The sequence below is a fragment of the Hyposmocoma kahamanoa genome, unplaced genomic scaffold (assembly GCF_003589595.1).
Source record: "Hyposmocoma kahamanoa isolate Upper Pololo Valley unplaced genomic scaffold, ASM358959v1 78, whole genome shotgun sequence".
In the NCBI taxonomy this organism is placed as follows: domain Eukaryota; kingdom Metazoa; phylum Arthropoda; class Insecta; order Lepidoptera; family Cosmopterigidae; genus Hyposmocoma; species Hyposmocoma kahamanoa.
This window is the reverse complement of record NW_020653945.1, coordinates 14293167-14310222: the sequence shown is the minus strand read 5'-3', so window position 1 is coordinate 14310222 and position 17056 is coordinate 14293167. Positions and strand designations below refer to the sequence as shown.

Genomic DNA, 17056 nt, shown 5'->3' with positions numbered 1-17056 from the left:
AAAGAGTCAGGCAGGGTTAAACTACACGATAGAGATATAGTTTTAGAATTAGACAGCAAACTTATAAAATCTAAAGATAAAGTAGCCCAAGCTTTTGAATCGTTCTTTTCGGAAATTGCTGTGAACACTACAAAATCCTTACATTCCTCCCCTTCACTTGCTATTGATCTCCTAAAGGAAAATGTTAACGTTTGTGGCAGTTTATTTAATTTTCGTCATGTTAATCCACAAGACATCATAAAAGCTTTTAAGTCAATACATGTTAAAAAAACTGAAGATCTCTGGGGCATATCAACTAAAGTTATAGACTCAGTTATTAATCTCATTTCCCCACAGTTAGCTGTAGCTTTCAATAGGTGCGTTGACGAAGGTGTTTTTCCCGATTTAATGAAATACAGCAAGGTTATTCCCTTATTCAAAAGCGGTAGAAAAGTTGATCCTAGCAACTATAGGCCCATTTCAATTTTACCAGGTTTAAGTAAAATATTCGAAAAGGTTATGCTAACTCAATTACTGTCCTATTTCGGTAGGAATCATATTTTTCATAGTGAACAATACAGGTTTACTAGTGATAGATCGACTAGCGATGCGGGGGTAGCGTTACTAAAACACATCTTTGATGCTTGGGAAAGGTCCCAGAACGCTATTGGTGTTTTCTGTGACCTCTCAAGGCATTTGATTGCGTGGATCATAATACTCTTATTAGGAAGCTGGAACATTACGGTGTAAATGGCAAGGCGTCGAAACTTGTCTCGTCATATCTCAACGGTAGAATTCAGAAAGTAGACATAAATGGAGTGACTTCTTTGGGTTCTCCAGTAAAAACGGGTGTTCCGCAGGGCTCAATACTTGGACCTTTCTTATTTCTAATTTATATTAATGATCTGCAATGATTAAGGACCATTGCGAAATAGTGTTGTTTGCTGATGACACATCCTTGATTTTTAAAACAGACAGACATGACATTAACTATGACCGTATTAATGATACCCTCTCTAAGGTAGTTTATTGGTTTAATGCTAACAATTTATTGCTTAATGCCAAGAAGACAAAATGTGCTAAATTTGAATTACCTAACGTAAAATCGACTAGTCCAAGCATAGAAATAAACGGAGAAAAGTTAGACCTTGTTAATAAAGCAGTCTTCTTGGGAGTGACCTTAGATAGTAAACTTCAGTGGTTTCCACATATATCGTCCCTGGCCAGCAGATTAAGCTCCGCTGCATACGCAGTCCGCAGAATACGTGAGCTTACCGATGTTAGTACTGCTAGACTAGTTTACTTTAGTTACTTCCATAGTATAATGTCCTACGGGATTCTCATGTGGGGTAAAGCGGCAGATATTCAAACCATATTTGTATTGCAAAAACGAGCGATTCGTTCTGTGTACCGTCTAGGCTCTCGGGTATCTCTCAGAGAAAAGTTTAAGGAGACTGGTATCCTGACTGTGGCATCACAGTACATTTACTCAAATATTTTATATGCCCGTAAAAATATACATAATTTCAATAAGAAAGAAGATATCCATAATATTAACCTTAGAGCTAAGTCCAAACTCATGGTACCACGATTTCGTTTAACCAAGGTAAACAACTCTTTTATGGGGAACTGTATACGTTTTTACAATAAGATTCCGGAGCATATATTAAGTTTATAATTTCCTAAGTTAAAAACTACATTAAAAATATTTTGATCGAAAAATCATATTACAAAATTGAAGACTACGTGTTAGATAAAGATGTATGGAAAGACGACATGGCTCCAGAATCCACACAAATTTGATTCAAAGTGTATTTCATAGCATTTAAGTTTATTTGAAAAGAGCAATCCCTAGAGTTTCTTGCTCGTTCTTCTCAGGGAGGTCAGCGTAGTGAACGAGCAGTAGCTTAAATGTGACGTTTTCAAGTATAAATTTATTTTACCTATGGAATAAATAATCTTTGACTTTGACTTTGACAAGCGGGGCTCCCAACCGGGGCCCCCAACTGGGCCCCAACCGGCCCCCTAACCTGCCCCCAGCAGCCCCCCAACAGACCCCCACAACCAACGCCCTAACTCACCCCCATATGCCCTATAAATTTATCATAATTGTCAGTTTTAATTGTGAATTGTTAATCAAAAACATTGAAAAGATTGAAAATTGATTAATTGTTAATTGTAGATATTTGCGATTAACGATTGATCAATTGTTAGTTGCGAGAACCGCAATTAACAATTGATTAATTGTTAATTGCGGTTCTCGCAACTAACAATTGATCAATCGTTAATTGCTGTATCGCAATTGACAATTAATCAATTGTCAATCTTTAATTGCCAGAACAATTAAATTTTGCCCAACACTGTCTGAATGCCAGTTGAGAAGGGTCATCGGTAAGATTCTTGATGCAATCATTTTGATTATACAAGATATTCGTTAGTAAATAAGATGGAGTGTCCTGAGATGTGACTTTTAATATAAACATAGGTGTTTCTTAGATATCTCAGCCTTAATCTCCATTGTATCACTGTTCACTGTTTGGAATGTTTCATCTCGTTGTGTTTCAGTATCAAACTCAATCCTGAGTTTGTTGTTGGAGACGTATTTGACGCTAGCAGGAGAAAAGTTAGTGTCCCGGAACGAAACAGATTTCTTCCATTTCTGAAGTGTTTCAGCTGGGCTGTGAACTTGTTTTGCTGCAGAGATTATCAGAGCTGGTTTGGTGGTGGGGATGGTTTCTTTAGGTTTGGTAGCCTGCGCACGTGCTACGGTGGTATATGTCGGTTTGGGTACATTACTCGAGGGTTTACTTATATTTGAAAGTTGTTGAGTTGGGGTATCTTTGATAATACAGATAATTCTGTCGTCACGTGCCTATAGTTGCTTGGCTACTTTGAGGTTTCTTGTTGTATGTTCGGAATTCCTCCGTCATGGTGATGATCTTCTTAGCGAATTCAATAATACTTGGTGCTGATCCTGTCGGGTCATGGTAGTTTCGGCAGGTATCTGTGCCACATAGTCGGTAGAGAGCCACTGCTGGCATGTCACCACTGCTCTTGCAGTGAGAACACTGCCGATCATACACTCGCTGAGTGCCAAGCGTGGGTGCAACAACGCGCTTCGCTCCCTGCAGTGGTGGGACATGACCTCTCGCTGCCGGCTGTGGTCAAGGCCACGGTAGCCAGAGTGGCGTCATGGGAGGCGACGGCCTCATTCTGCGAGGAAGTGATGGCGCAGAAGGAGGCCGCGGAGCGTAATCGAGAGGACGATCCACTCTCAGCTCCGATCCGCAGGAGGGGAACGAGGCGCAGAAGGCGGGCTTATATACCTGCTGCTATAACTGCTTCCGCCCCCGTAGGGGTCCTCGGGATCAGGATTGGGAAATCGTGCCACTCCGACATAAAGGGACCCTGGCGACGGTAGCGATCTGCCAAGTGTTCCAGGCAGTTCCAAGCAGTCCCCTGCGATTAGGAGAACAGGGTGAACTATTTTCACCCTGGACTCTGAAAGGGTCCGTGCAAACGGACGACACCGGTGGGTTCGCGGAAGAATGCGGAAGCGCCCCCGGGTTCCCGCCACAAGGTACGTGAAGGAACACCCCCGGAGTTTTAGTGGGTAGGCCTCTCTACTTAGAGAGGAGAGTCCCACATAACCCCGCGCCTCACCCGGCCGCGGGGTAACGCGTAACGCATTTCTCTGGGGAAAAAAAGGTTAGTATACGAAAAAGCAAGCGAATTTGCTTGTGTTTCCGAAAATGGTTTCAGTTCAAATTATATTTTAATGAGCATACCAATATTTTAGTAAATCTAAATAAAAAGTTTTTTAGTAAATTGAATCATAAAAAATAAGTATCTAAATTTTATTTTTAATGCTCATTTATCTTAGTTTTGAGGCTCAATATGAAACTATCAAAGTTCATTTATACATATCAAACATTAGCTCAGAACATTAAAATATACGTTGATTTCATACATTTTGTCTCAGAGAAAAAGTATCAATCTTAAAAAGATGACCGTTTAAATTTTTTTCCTGCTGCTTTTGCAAATTTAAAATAATCATTTAAATATATGCCATAATTTTTGTATATCCATACTAGTAGAAGTACACGAATTATATAGAGGTAGAAGTGATTAGCTAGCATCGCACACGTGACCACAATATGGACAGTTGTCCATATTTGAGCTCAATCCACCATTTTCATTTTGTACGGTATGGTTGTGTTATTCTTTCGCACAAATTTTCTAATACCCTTGAAATATATTATATAATATTGCGCTGTTTTGTAGTGCAAAATAATAGCCGCACCAAAATATTACCCATGGTAGTATTTCATATTATCGGTAAGTACTATTTTAATAAATTTTCCACTTTCTATCGAGTTCTTAGGTTTTCGCGATTGTTACACATAGGAAATGAAACTGTTTTTCCGGATTTAAATCGCGTATATTTGTTTTTTCAAACAAACCACTTTCTATGTATCGAACTGATTTTTTGTACTGTAATGACTGTAACAAACATTATTCCAATGCAAAATAGTCGAGTTTAATTTTTTTTTTTCAGAACTAGGTACACATCTCGAATTTCCACGCTAATAGAGGTAGTTCGCTACCTCACAACAATCCTTCATTGCATTCATTGACTATTGTATTTGTTAATTTTAAATCGAAATAAAGGTCATTAAACATTGACTTACAAATAAATGGACGACGGGTCTAATACAAAAACCACGAAAAAAATGTCCCAAGTCAACCTATTCGAAATTTAAATTGTAATGTCATCGCAGTATCGCACTGTCAGTAGAACAAATGAAGACTAAAGCGGAGTGTCGCGCTCTGTATACGATTTTAGCGCCTTACAAGTGCGGACACTTTTTAGCGCGGACCCGACGTCCATATAATTGTAAGTCAATGTCATTAAACGTCAGATTCGCTCTGGACCTTTTGGAGGGAAAAGAGTCGTTTTTATTTTGACTTTCAATTATTTTCTGAAATCTAGTTTAAAGTGGAATAGGATAGTGCTATTGTGCCTTAATCGAAGATTAAATTATACGAATCTCGAACTAAAATACCCGTATCGGCCCGTTCTAAGGAATCCCGAGTCAATCCAAGCACGCCGCCTCAAATTACCTATCCTCTTTGTGGCGGCCATATTTACAAAAACATAATTAAACTTCATGTTTAGGCTTTGCCAAAGCCTTAATAAATTGAAAAAACTCATTAAACGTCATAATGACATTTTTAGATGTGTTGCCGCTACAAAAATCACTGGATTCAGCTTTCAGTGGCCAAACTTCTACACACACATACGTTTATTTCCATTCTGAATATTAAGGCGCTACGCAGTTGGAGCAACTTTGATCATCGAGTTCCGGCAACTGGCAATCCGCAACTAGCTGTTTGAGGGTCGTGTTCCAGAACTCTACTCAATACTCAAGGCAGGACTTGAGTATTGCAGTGAGCACTGAAAATCATACTCAAGTCCTTGCCATTAGGGTAGTATTTCCAGTGCTTGAAATCTTACTCAAGTCTGCTCAAATCCTGACTTGAGCATTGAGTAAGTTCTGGAATACGACCCTATGACGTTTTTCATACAATTTCAGGAAACTGCGCAGACGTAGCAACTTAAGTTGAGAGTTTCGGCAATCGACTACAGTTTTCGATTGCCCAAATCCGTGATTAAACATATTCTTAATTGCCGCAACTAGAAACTTGCAAGTGCCGGTTGTCTCCAGTTGCCAGTTTTCGCAACCGGCAACCGCAACTCGTGAAGCAACTTCACTCCCTCCTCACCCGGTAACTAGGCCTTCTGGTTGCTACAACCGGCAACCGCAAAAGGAAACTTGTAAAAAGTTGCCAGTTGCGTCAACTAAAGTTGCTCCATCTACGGAGCGCCTAAAACTCATCTGAGAGACGTGACGCATTGAGTCCAGAATATGTTCTCGCAGCGAAAATACGTACGGAATTTACGACTGCGTGTTGTGGCCCTACAAAATCTATGGAGGACTTGCATTCGTTACGGCTTCTTCCGTGCGAAATTCCAAATGCACAATCCACCATTCGGAATTTCGAATCGAAAAAAATTTCGAACGGAATAATCTCAGATTACAAAACAATAGGAATAATGATATCTTGATAACGTGAAGTGTGTGATAATGATAACTTAATAAGTTCTTAAGTCCGTGATTTATATGGTTTTGCTGCCTTCCAAATTCCGAAACGGAATTTTGAAATCGGATTCTGACCGTATGTGGCCAGTTTAAATGATTTCACCCGTTTAGGTTTTGTTGTAGGAAAAAACCTAAATGGTTCCATCCTCAGATTACAATTTGTAATTTGAGATTCCCACGGATTTATATATTTTCCGTGGAGACTCCATCGTCAACGTTCAGTAATTTAAATTTTTTACAGATGTTGTCAACGTCAAATGTGGAAAATTCTTATAGTGAGAAAATTAAATGAAAATTATTGAAAAATATCCGGGAAAATATTTTTCCATGGCCGAACACTACTATTGGGCAATTTTCTAAAGAAATCCCTAAAATTTGAAAAATATAATTTCGAATTATTTTTCAGAAAAACATGTCCATACATTTTTCCATGACCTACCACTACGGTCTGACTCACTGACTGAATTTTGAAACATTCGATGCATGCGTATATATCGTATTGACAATAGTTAAAAGTTCCCAGAGCCGTAAAAAAAAACGAATAAAAATATAATTGTCAAACAGCTGCGATTAGAATACGTCGCTTGTTTCGATTTCACTTCTCTTCGTACCTTATCGGCGTTATTATTAATAGAAAACCCTGGAGTTGCGTAACCTTGTGTTTACAAAACAGGAGATGTAAGTTATGCGTGTCCTACTCCGACCACTCGTCGCTCTTAGGACGGTACTGCATTCGAAGAAGACTGTTCAGTTGAGGCATCCCTTTACAACAGGTATGACGTTTTGACGCTTGTCTCATATCATTAATTTTTTTACGAACTTAACGTAAATAAGGAAGGACCTCGCTATAAGTTTATCTTGGGACGTTGCCAGGTTTACGTAGCTTTGTATGTGATATTAAATTAGTTTTTTTCTTTGGCCGTTGTAGCATTGATTTGGAGAGCAATGGAAGATAAGGAATCTTTGAAAAACCGCTTGACGCCTTTGCAGTACCATGTCACCCAGGAAGCTGGTACTGAGAGACCATTCACAGGTGATTATTCAAAATACTCAGCTCATTTTGTACCTATATCTACCTGGTCACACACTTACTTATTTTATTATTTACAATTTATGTAAAAGTAATTAACGTTACTGAAAGTAATCACACTAGTAATCAATAAAGATATGATATTGAGCTCCTATTATTTGTATAGATTTAATTATTTATTAATTATATAGATTCAGTGTTTTTTTTAATTGGGATAGTATGGGGAAATCAGAAACCATAGAAGATACAACGAAATTGATTTTGGAACTATTAAGTCTTTTATGTGAAAACAATTTTGGCAGATTTTGTGCAGAAAGATTTTGTGATCAAGTGTGAGTTGTCCATAAAAATGAATAAAATTGATCAAAATTTTTTAGTGTTGGTCGACTCAGTTTCACAAAAGAATCATTTCATTGTATGTGACAAAAAAATTGGGACAGTGAAAGTTGGTCAAATTTCATAAAATATTTTTTCACATAAAATGAAGAAATATTGACAATTCTTTTTTATGCTAATAAAAAATGTTTATTCAAAATACAGTCGACATAAACTAGAAACTGAGGTTGGGACCAACCTATCAATTAAGTCTTTAAATACTTGTGTCAGGTGGTCCCGCTTTTCTTTAATGCAGACATACCTATAATAGAGCTGAATTTAAACAGAGACAAAAAATAAAATTTTATTGTAACAAAAATAATTAGCATAGACTCAGTTTCTTATAAGGACGACTTATGCGATTAGAAACATATTTGTGTATTTTGTCCTTTATACAATAAATAAATTAAAAAAAAAAATGTGTTGGAAGAAAAAAATTGAGACAGCAGAAAAAAATTTTTACTAAATGAATAACATTTTCTTAAATTTGACCTACTGCTGTCCTGATTTTTTCTTCCAATAAAATAAAAACATTCTTATAATAATAATCTGAGCCTATCATATAAAAAAATTTTGTTAATTTTATTTATTTTGTATGAAAAATAATTTCATTAAATTTGACAATCTTCTGCTGTCCCGATTTTTTCGTCCCATACAAAGAAATGAAGTCGTGAAGGGTCACGAAACCGAGTCAATCATCACTAAAAATATAATTTTGGTCAATTTTATTCATATTTCTGGACAACTCACGCTTGCCCAAAAAATTGACTGCCAAAATTGTTTTCACAAGGCTTAATGGTTCCTAAGACAGTTTCCTTGTATCTTTTATGGTTTTGAATTTTCCCATATTCTCCCATTAAAAAAACAATGTATATTGATTCTTTTTTTCTTTTAATCTTTCCAAGATACATAATACCTCGCACATGAACCCAAATGGTGTTGTAACTCAAAATTGTGGAATTGAGAAGACACAATTTTGAAGTTTAAAAAATGACTAAATTCTCGTTCACAAATGAATAACTAAAAATATGTGTTTCTATATATAATTATGTATAAATAGAAATAATCATGTACTCAACGAAATTTTCAAATTGTGTTTTCTGATTTTTACAATTTTGAGTTATGACCAGGGATCGTAATAGGTAGAGTTTTTTTTACCTAAACTTCGAGGAACATAGACAGAAAATGGAGACTACCTTACTTACAATATTTTTTAGGTCCTGAATCTTTTCGGGATTCGGGAAATCACTTAAGAACATTAAAAACTGACGTAATTGGGGACACTATATTTATTTTAACTTTGCGACGCACAGTGGATCGGATCTGCGATATTGCGGACATTGCATTTTTCACCTTTAGTGCCCCATTGTTACAAAGTCTTAGGGTCGTATTCTAGAACTCTACTCAATGCTCAAGTCAGGATTGCACTGGAAACATAAGCACTGGAAATACGACCCTAATGGCAGGGACTTGAGTATGATTTCGAGTGCTTTAAATCATACTCCAATCCTGACTTGAGCATTGAGTAGAGTTCTAGAATACGACCCTTAGTCGATCCAGTCTTGGAATCACTACAGACGTCTTATTAGACCTATCTTCTATAGATTTGCGCACTAAACGCGCGCCTAAACCTGCCTATTCACTACTTATACGCGTCAAAAAATGTCTGTAGTGATTCCAAGACTGGATTGACTGAGAGTTTGTAACGATGGGGCAATAAAGGTAAGGTCCCATACAAAAAATACACATTTTATTTGTTTCCTACAAAACTATTCGATTTATGGCACTATGTGATATGACAATATTTCATTAGGAATAGGATCTCTCGATTGGCATTTTGATTAAGGAGGTATTGTGAAAAAAATCCAATGTCCGCAATATCGCTGATCCTGATATAGTGTACCTGGCTGTTTCATGTGCGATATACAGGGTTACAGGAAAAGTCGTGCTAGATCCGTTAAGGGCGTGGAGTACTCATCATTTCTGACTTATTTTACTATGAAACACCCTACCCTAAACTTAACCCTTTTAGAGATATTTGACTTTTATTTTTTTTATTCAAAATTGCCGATTTTTAGGCTACTAAATTTAATTTTGTTTATTTTGTGTGTCTTATTATTATAATTATTGCATTTTTACATGTGTGATAAGATGCTTTAGGACCTCAATCATTAAAATAGTGAATAAGTTAATTCAATACGCCCCAAAGTAGAAAAGAGAAAGTTAAGAAATTAAAAAAAAAATTACAAAGTTTATTTTTCTCTAAGGGATATCTAAAAAAATATTATGGCAGTTGATCGGCAGATAAATTAATTTTCTCCTCCACTATCGCCTATGAAACTAAGTTTTTTTAATGCATTTAAAGGTGTGTCCAAACACGGCGTGCAAGGTGCGCGGCAGCTACGCGCGGCATTCGCGGGACACAAGTTTGCCGGCAGGTAGCTCGCGGCTGCCGCGCGCGGCAGTCGTCCAATCATAGCGCGGCAAGACGCGCGCGGCAGCCGCGCTCGAATGCCGCTTTATGTTTGGACACACCTTTAATAAAACCCTAGATTGTTATACCTTGTTAGATAGCTGATGAAACGTAGATATTTTATAACTTATCTGCCGATCAACTGCCATAATATTTTTTTTAGATATCCCTTAGAGAAAAATAAACTTTGTAATTTTTTTTTTAATTTCTTAACTTTCTCTTTTCTACTACGGCGTATTGAATTAACTTATTCACTATTTTAATGATTGAGGTCCTAAAGCATCTTATCACACATGTAAAAATGCAATAATTATAATAATAAGACACACAAAATAAACAAAATTAAATTTAGTAGCCTAAAAATCGGCAATTTTGAATAAAAAAAATAAAAGTCAAATATCTCGAAAAGGGTTAAGTTTAGGGTAGGGTGTTTCATAGTAAAATAAGTCAGAAATGATGAGTACTCCACGCCCTTAACGGATCTAGCACGACTTTTCCTGTAACCCTGTATAATACAAATATATATCAAAGAACTGACTGTCAGGCTTGCAAAAAGATGAAGCAATTTTGTTTTTTCAGGTTGTTACAACAAATTTTATGATGAAGGCCTGTATGTATGTGTAGTATGTAGACAAGAACTATTCACCTCAAAAACAAAATATGATTCTGGGTGTGGTTGGCCCGCATTCAATGATGTCCTATCCAAGGAAAAAGTCACTTTACATCAGGACACTAGTGCCGGTATGTTTTCTTTTTAATAATTTATTTTCACTGCAATGATCAATGTGTTTATTGGCAATGATGCCATTTGATTTCGTTAAAAAGTGCAGGCAGCGTAAATAGTGTGATTTTATAATAACTTAATAATTTTATTATCAAAAATAATACAGTATCAAAATTTGAGATATGCATATCTATCTCCTTTCTTAATTAGTAGAAATCTCTTCTAAATCTGAAAGAATTATATAAATAATATTTACAACTTTTATTTGAATGATAATGATTCAATGCAATTAAACTAAAATAACTAATTAAAAAACATCCAGCATTATCTTATTAATAAATAAGCTATGAGAAAGCTTGAATTTTCATCATTCATGTGTATGTATGTTACTAATGTATGTTAAAAGCATGATATACATATAGATGGTGAAATCTATACTTAGTTATATGTACAGGTCCTTTCTGAATTTGTATAATTTTGTTACTGGTCAACAAAACTGATTTTAACTATGATATTGAATTAAATTTACGAGATAATATGATGTTAATTGTAATATTTAACTGAAATGAGTTGTTGCTAATTTAACAATTGCCCTTATTCAACTAACATAATATAATAAAATAGCTAGGTGCATTGTTTTTTACTAAAAACAGCAGTATAATTACTATCCTGTACCTGTACCTGTTATGACTCAATTTTAACTCCAAAAATAGTTCATTTAAAGCCAATTGCCTTACTGGTTAATTCGTCATCTTGGAGTGAATACTTTCACATGTCATTTATATGTCCTTTTTCAGGATAAAGATAAAACTCTGATGTGAAATGTAGTAACAGTAATGTTTGTAATTAGTATTTTAATTAGTTAAATTATTTCTCTTTCGGGTGCTATATTATTTTAATTACAATTTAGCAAGACTTAAGTTTTATTGCAACAAAAATTAGTAAAAACAAACAAAAATGCGTATGTGAGGTTTTCATTCGACGTATTTAAGCAGTATTATGATCTTATCATTATAAAGGAACTTTTTTGGAGTTAAAATATGAGTCATCATAACATACCACTACTGCCTAGTGTACCAAACCATGCAGAACAAATTTTCAATGCCGCTGAATAATAGGCTATTCATAGCCGGCATTAGTCTATACAAGGTCTGAATTATCTATCACCTGATTTCTTACATTGTTAACATCCTTTGGCCTCATTCTGAACACAATGGTTCACTTGTGACATATAAAGTAGACACTATTATATACCTCTACGTAATACGTCTTACAATGATAGATGTAAAATATAATGTATTGAAATTAGGCGTAATTTACCACCACATCTCTCTTACTTTGTACCTAGCAGTAGGACATGTAAGGAGTGTGTGCACCATTGCAAATGTTAGGACCACCTTACCTTGAACTGTTATTTTTGTGTGTTCATCGAAGTATGATAACCTTGAAATAAGGATATAATGGTCCCTCTTCCTATTTCGCGGAGCCGTCAAATAACGCTCCATTACTTTTTAGATTGCCTTACAATTACGCCTCATATTTATGAGATCAATACGTTCAGATTGATGACCTTTATCTACACATAATTCATAATACATTATTTGACCAAACCAAATGAGGTCCGATTATTGGTGTGTCGACATAAGTACATTCATACTTCAATTACCTGTTTTGTATGTATTTATGACCACATTACTTCAATGTCTATATCTCGTACTATATACAATCCTTCCATCTACCCTTGACATCTATATGGTCGCACCATACATAATCAGATGTATATACATTTATATCGTTGAAACCTTCTACTTAAACATATAAATGTTTATACCTTGTTGCTTTGTAACTCGACATCATGTTATTAAACTTAGCTATCTGTTTCACAGCTATTGTATATAATTGTAACAGTAATCAGTTGTTTTAGATAACTTTCTGCGGTCATATATTATCGTCAGCCTGATATAAAAAGCAAGAAATTGTTTTGAGAACCGGATTGTATCTTAATTCTTACGTCTTCTCAAAGTTGTGATACAGATATTTGGCTACGTTTGCGACTGTCTGCATGAGCTTGCTAATTATTTATTAAAACACATGAAAAACGTAGTTCAATATAAACGTATTAAGTAGGACCTTTGGCATACAGTTATTTTTGTGTTTTATATTTTTATGTATTTATTACAAGTACTTATAGGTATTATTATGATTTGTACATTTCTAATCTCTTGAAAATATTCGGAGCTTGGTGAGGGAAGTGGATTTTGGTGCTAATGTTTTTTTTTATCTTTTTCTGTCTGTCTTTCCCGCACCTTTGACCACCCTCCGATACAATCCTGACTCTCCACGATAAACGTAAGTCGGTCGTTGATTGGTGCAACATATTTCTGTATATATTTTCTGCTTCATCTTCGTATGTATGTAAACGACTACCGTTTCTTTTATATTGTATCAATCTGTGTGCCGAATCGCTATTCATGACAAAAACGCACCGCTCGCAATATTTTATGTATGCTATTCACTATTCTGGTTGGTCCATCACAAACAATAATTTAACAAATCGATGTTTATTTGGTTTATCGCAATGGCAACCATAACATTCGCAACTTTTTAACACGCCTTCATTGTGACGTCACCTTAACTGTTGGAATGCGCATGTCAATAATATGCATTTGTCCTTGCTCCCATCTTGTCCTGTCCTGATCCCTCTGGATGGCTGCGGGCTGGACGACGACGCCGCTCCGCTGCGACGACGCATCACCAACGTCTGCGCGTGCTGTCTATCATATTGGATAACGTGATCACGACATCATACATTGTTTATATGTAAATAAACGGCTTTTTTGGTGAATGGACTCTGTGTGTTGGAATAAAGTTGGAGCAAATATATTACTGGTTTTAACACGGCCAGGTTTGGTGCGAACTGAGGTGCGATGTTCCAAGTGCTCGGCTCACCTAGGACACGTGTTCGATGACGGTCCAGCGCCTACCAAGAAACGTTTTTGCATTAATTCCGCCTCTCTGGACTTCATACCCGCTGAAGAAAGGAAAGATTAACAGGCCCCAAAAAACTTATATAATTAGTGTAGAAAGCTATCTAACAAATTGTATTTCAATCAAAAATGTACAACTATAAGAGTGTGAGTACAGAACATAATGAGAGAACCTGAGCTAGAAGTGTGAAATAAATTTATGGACATGATTATCAGTCAAATATAATTGCAAAAACCCTATTTCATCATTTTTCTCTTTTGTAATGTGACGACATTTTAGATACCACTCTTCATTGCTTAATCAAAGTACGTGACCGCCATACATTAGGATCTACGTATCTACACATTCGTGATACTACAGTGAAGTAATATTAAATTTAGTTTTAAATGATACTCTATGAATAATTTTATTTTCTGTACTTTTATAGCGTAACGTAACTGCGGCCTTAATAGTAGCTGAAAATAATGTAGTCAGCTTGCATTTTATGTAGCTAATAATTTATAACGGCAACTTGTTTCTTGCTGAGTTACCAATTAGAGTCAATGTTGTTATTTTTTATAATTTATTTTACGGTTGTATCTAACAATTCATTTCACTATATTCGAAGCCGTCAGTACAAATGTGATAATTTTCTGAATATAGCATAATTTTTGTTATTCGATTATTGATGTACTGAATTGCTGAAATAAATTATTTTTGTGTAATCAAATTTTTCATTACATTATTGCTTCTAATGACACCAAGTGTAGGTCGTAGGTACTATAAAGATTAACTGCCTCCGTGGCCGTGGTTATCATGCCTGCCACGCAGAGGTCCCAGATTCGATTTCCGGGCCTGGAGAAATATTGTGAGTTTGGGTGTAATTTCTGGTTGTCTTTGCGTGTGTCCATGGCACCCGCGACACAGGGTTTCCCTAGTGCGGGGCTATGTTGAGTGTAAAAAAAATGATTTAGTTAAACTTGAAAATTAACCCGCAATTTGTTAACAATGGAATTTGAAGCAGTACAAGGACTTAAATAAAATAGTTACATTTTAAAGATATAATACAGATAACGGTTACAGATACAATAAAATTTGTGCAATAAAACCACAAAGAATTGATGGTGAGTCTTTTATTATAGTATGGTTGTATTTTATATGCACGTTGCTTATACATGGCACTGGTGTTCAAACTGTCAAAAATCATGAAAAACATTCTAACCGCTTTTAAATGTCTTGTTCAATAACCTATTACATTTATTAATACATTTCAACTTATACTACGTACATAATTACAGTTACTTTCTCAACATAACTCTAATGCGTACTCAAATTCATGTTCATGATCACATAGTTAATACACTTTTTATTATATATTTTAGTTTGTAGATACTGAATAACTTTGTTCAAGCTCTCTTGAAGTTTTGGCTACTTTTATTTAGAATTCTACATTATTGCACTTTTATTTTAGTAATGGTTGGTGCAAGCTTTGAATAATGACTTATGATTTAGGCCATATGATATTAATTCAATGGAAACAAAAACATTAGGCCGTTAAATGTGTTAGTTTTTTTTCACGAATACTTACCTATACTACGTATACTGATAACAAAATTATTTCCTCCCTTATCTTTTTATCTTGACGGTATAAGATATTCAAAGTGATTACGAACCATCAAAAAATATCTATCAGGAACCACAAAAGATACTTTATCGAGCCTGTCACTGCCATTTTGAAAAGTATTTAAATGCTACTGTTTTAGATGCTATGTTAGCAAGGTTTTAAAGTTATTGTTAGACCCAATTGATGATCGAGTAAGAAGTATACAAGGAATTTCAATAGGACCAAAGGATTTTATTCTCATATTTTTATTCTAAAACAACACATCCATTTTTTTGTGTATCTTTTATTCGATTGTAGTTAACATGAAAGTTTAGTGTAGAAAGTCTATACAAAACTTCTGTGTTACTTAAGGTTATTTATGAATATAGCGATATGGTAATAAAACGCCATTATGCAGTAAAACAAAGGCTAATGTTTCAAGCTCATTGTTTTGCGTCCTGGGAAGTTCATTCTATGAAGGCTTAATGGTATGGAAAGTATTAGGTATTGGATGGTCTCAAAAACCAGGGAAGAAAAAATTTAAACATGTATAAATATGGTTGACAGTTTCTATGTTACGTCAGCAAATAAATGTCTTAACATTCGCTCAAAATTTTAGTCACACTTATCTGAAAGTCAATAAATAGACTACGTCGCATTAAATTAAATAGGTACATTGAAATTACAATTTGTATTGCACCAACCTAGAACAACTGATCTGAGTAATATAGCGTTAATTGGTCACTTCATATTGTCAAAGAGTAAACTATTTGATCTAACTTGTGTCTGTACAATTTACAGCAGTCGAGCCTCTATAATATCTGGTCATCATCAGCACACCATCGCACATCCCTCCTCAAATTCACTCGACCATCCACACGATAAAATAGAGAATACACAATCAAAAATACAAATAAAACGAAATTTAACAGCGTCTGCCGGCACAACCTACACAATACAAGCAGAGAAAATGAACTTGCTTAAACATAAAATGTAAAATACTTGTGTATTTACAACATCAAAAATAATAAATGACATTTAGTACTGTCGCAACCTTTATGAAAGATGTTAATATACTGTTTTAATATGGACTAAACATTAATTTAACCTATTGTTTCATTTACGGTTAATTAATCCTTCACACCAAATCTTACTCTTATTGTTTGTGCCACAAGAATATAATCAATAATAATAATTTTTATTTCAAAATATAATTAATCCGATAGACTTTTCAAACTTAATACTAAGTAAATGCTCACGTCACATGACTAACAATAAAATAATTGTTATCGTCAAAAGAAAATGTTCAAATATTTTTTAGTTTTTCGCAGTTACCTCTGACAACCGAAATAACAAAATAGTAAGTGGTTCAAAATCATAAAAAAAAGAAAATACAAATTCGTAATAAAATGACTAAATTCAGAAATAATCCATTCATAATAATAATAATTAATAATCTCAAAATCAAATACATCATCAAAATCAAGAAATAATTGAAATTTTAATAAATTAACAGTTAATATAGATAATACTATCACTATCTATGTAGTAATTATTGAAAGCAAGTAAACTGGGACATTCGCTATTCTACATATTGATCTATAGAACGGTCCCGCAGTTTACACGAAGGAGCGAGAGTGTTTAAACGTAGAACCAATTACGCTTTGGTACCTGCAGGCCTAACATGTGCTGAAAGACAAATACCTGTTCCCCAAACTATAAATTAACACTCAAAAATAAC

The 17056-nt window shown here is 35.0% G+C and overlaps 2 protein-coding genes across 3 annotated transcripts in view; both read left to right on the top strand.

Moving 5' to 3' along the window:
- LOC113233378 overlaps positions 1 to 5773 on the top strand; it is a 52551-nt gene extending 46778 nt beyond the window's left edge. Inside the window, exons 17-19 of the mRNA XM_026468501.1 lie at positions 3040 to 3291; positions 3336 to 3559; positions 5682 to 5773. Of these exons, the coding sequence (XP_026324286.1) occupies positions 3040 to 3291; positions 3336 to 3559; positions 5682 to 5773 (568 nt within the window). The remainder of the gene's footprint in view (positions 1 to 3039; positions 3292 to 3335; positions 3560 to 5681) is intronic.
- Positions 5774 to 6758: 985 nt separating this feature from the next.
- Positions 6759 to 13890, top strand: LOC113232804 (methionine-R-sulfoxide reductase B1). 2 transcript variants are annotated; one of them, XM_026467609.1, is made up of 4 exons: positions 6759 to 6916; positions 7072 to 7176; positions 10601 to 10762; positions 13651 to 13890. In XM_026467609.1, the coding sequence occupies exons 1-4, from the start codon at positions 6829 to 6831 to the stop codon at positions 13794 to 13796; spliced, it is 501 nt and encodes a 166-aa protein (XP_026323394.1). In that variant the 5' UTR covers positions 6759 to 6828; the 3' UTR covers positions 13797 to 13890. The 2 variants fall into 2 exon arrangements, with proteins under 2 accessions (XP_026323394.1, XP_026323393.1); XM_026467608.1 differs by having other exon boundaries at positions 13615 to 13890.
- The last annotated feature ends 3166 nt before the right edge of the window (positions 13891 to 17056 follow it).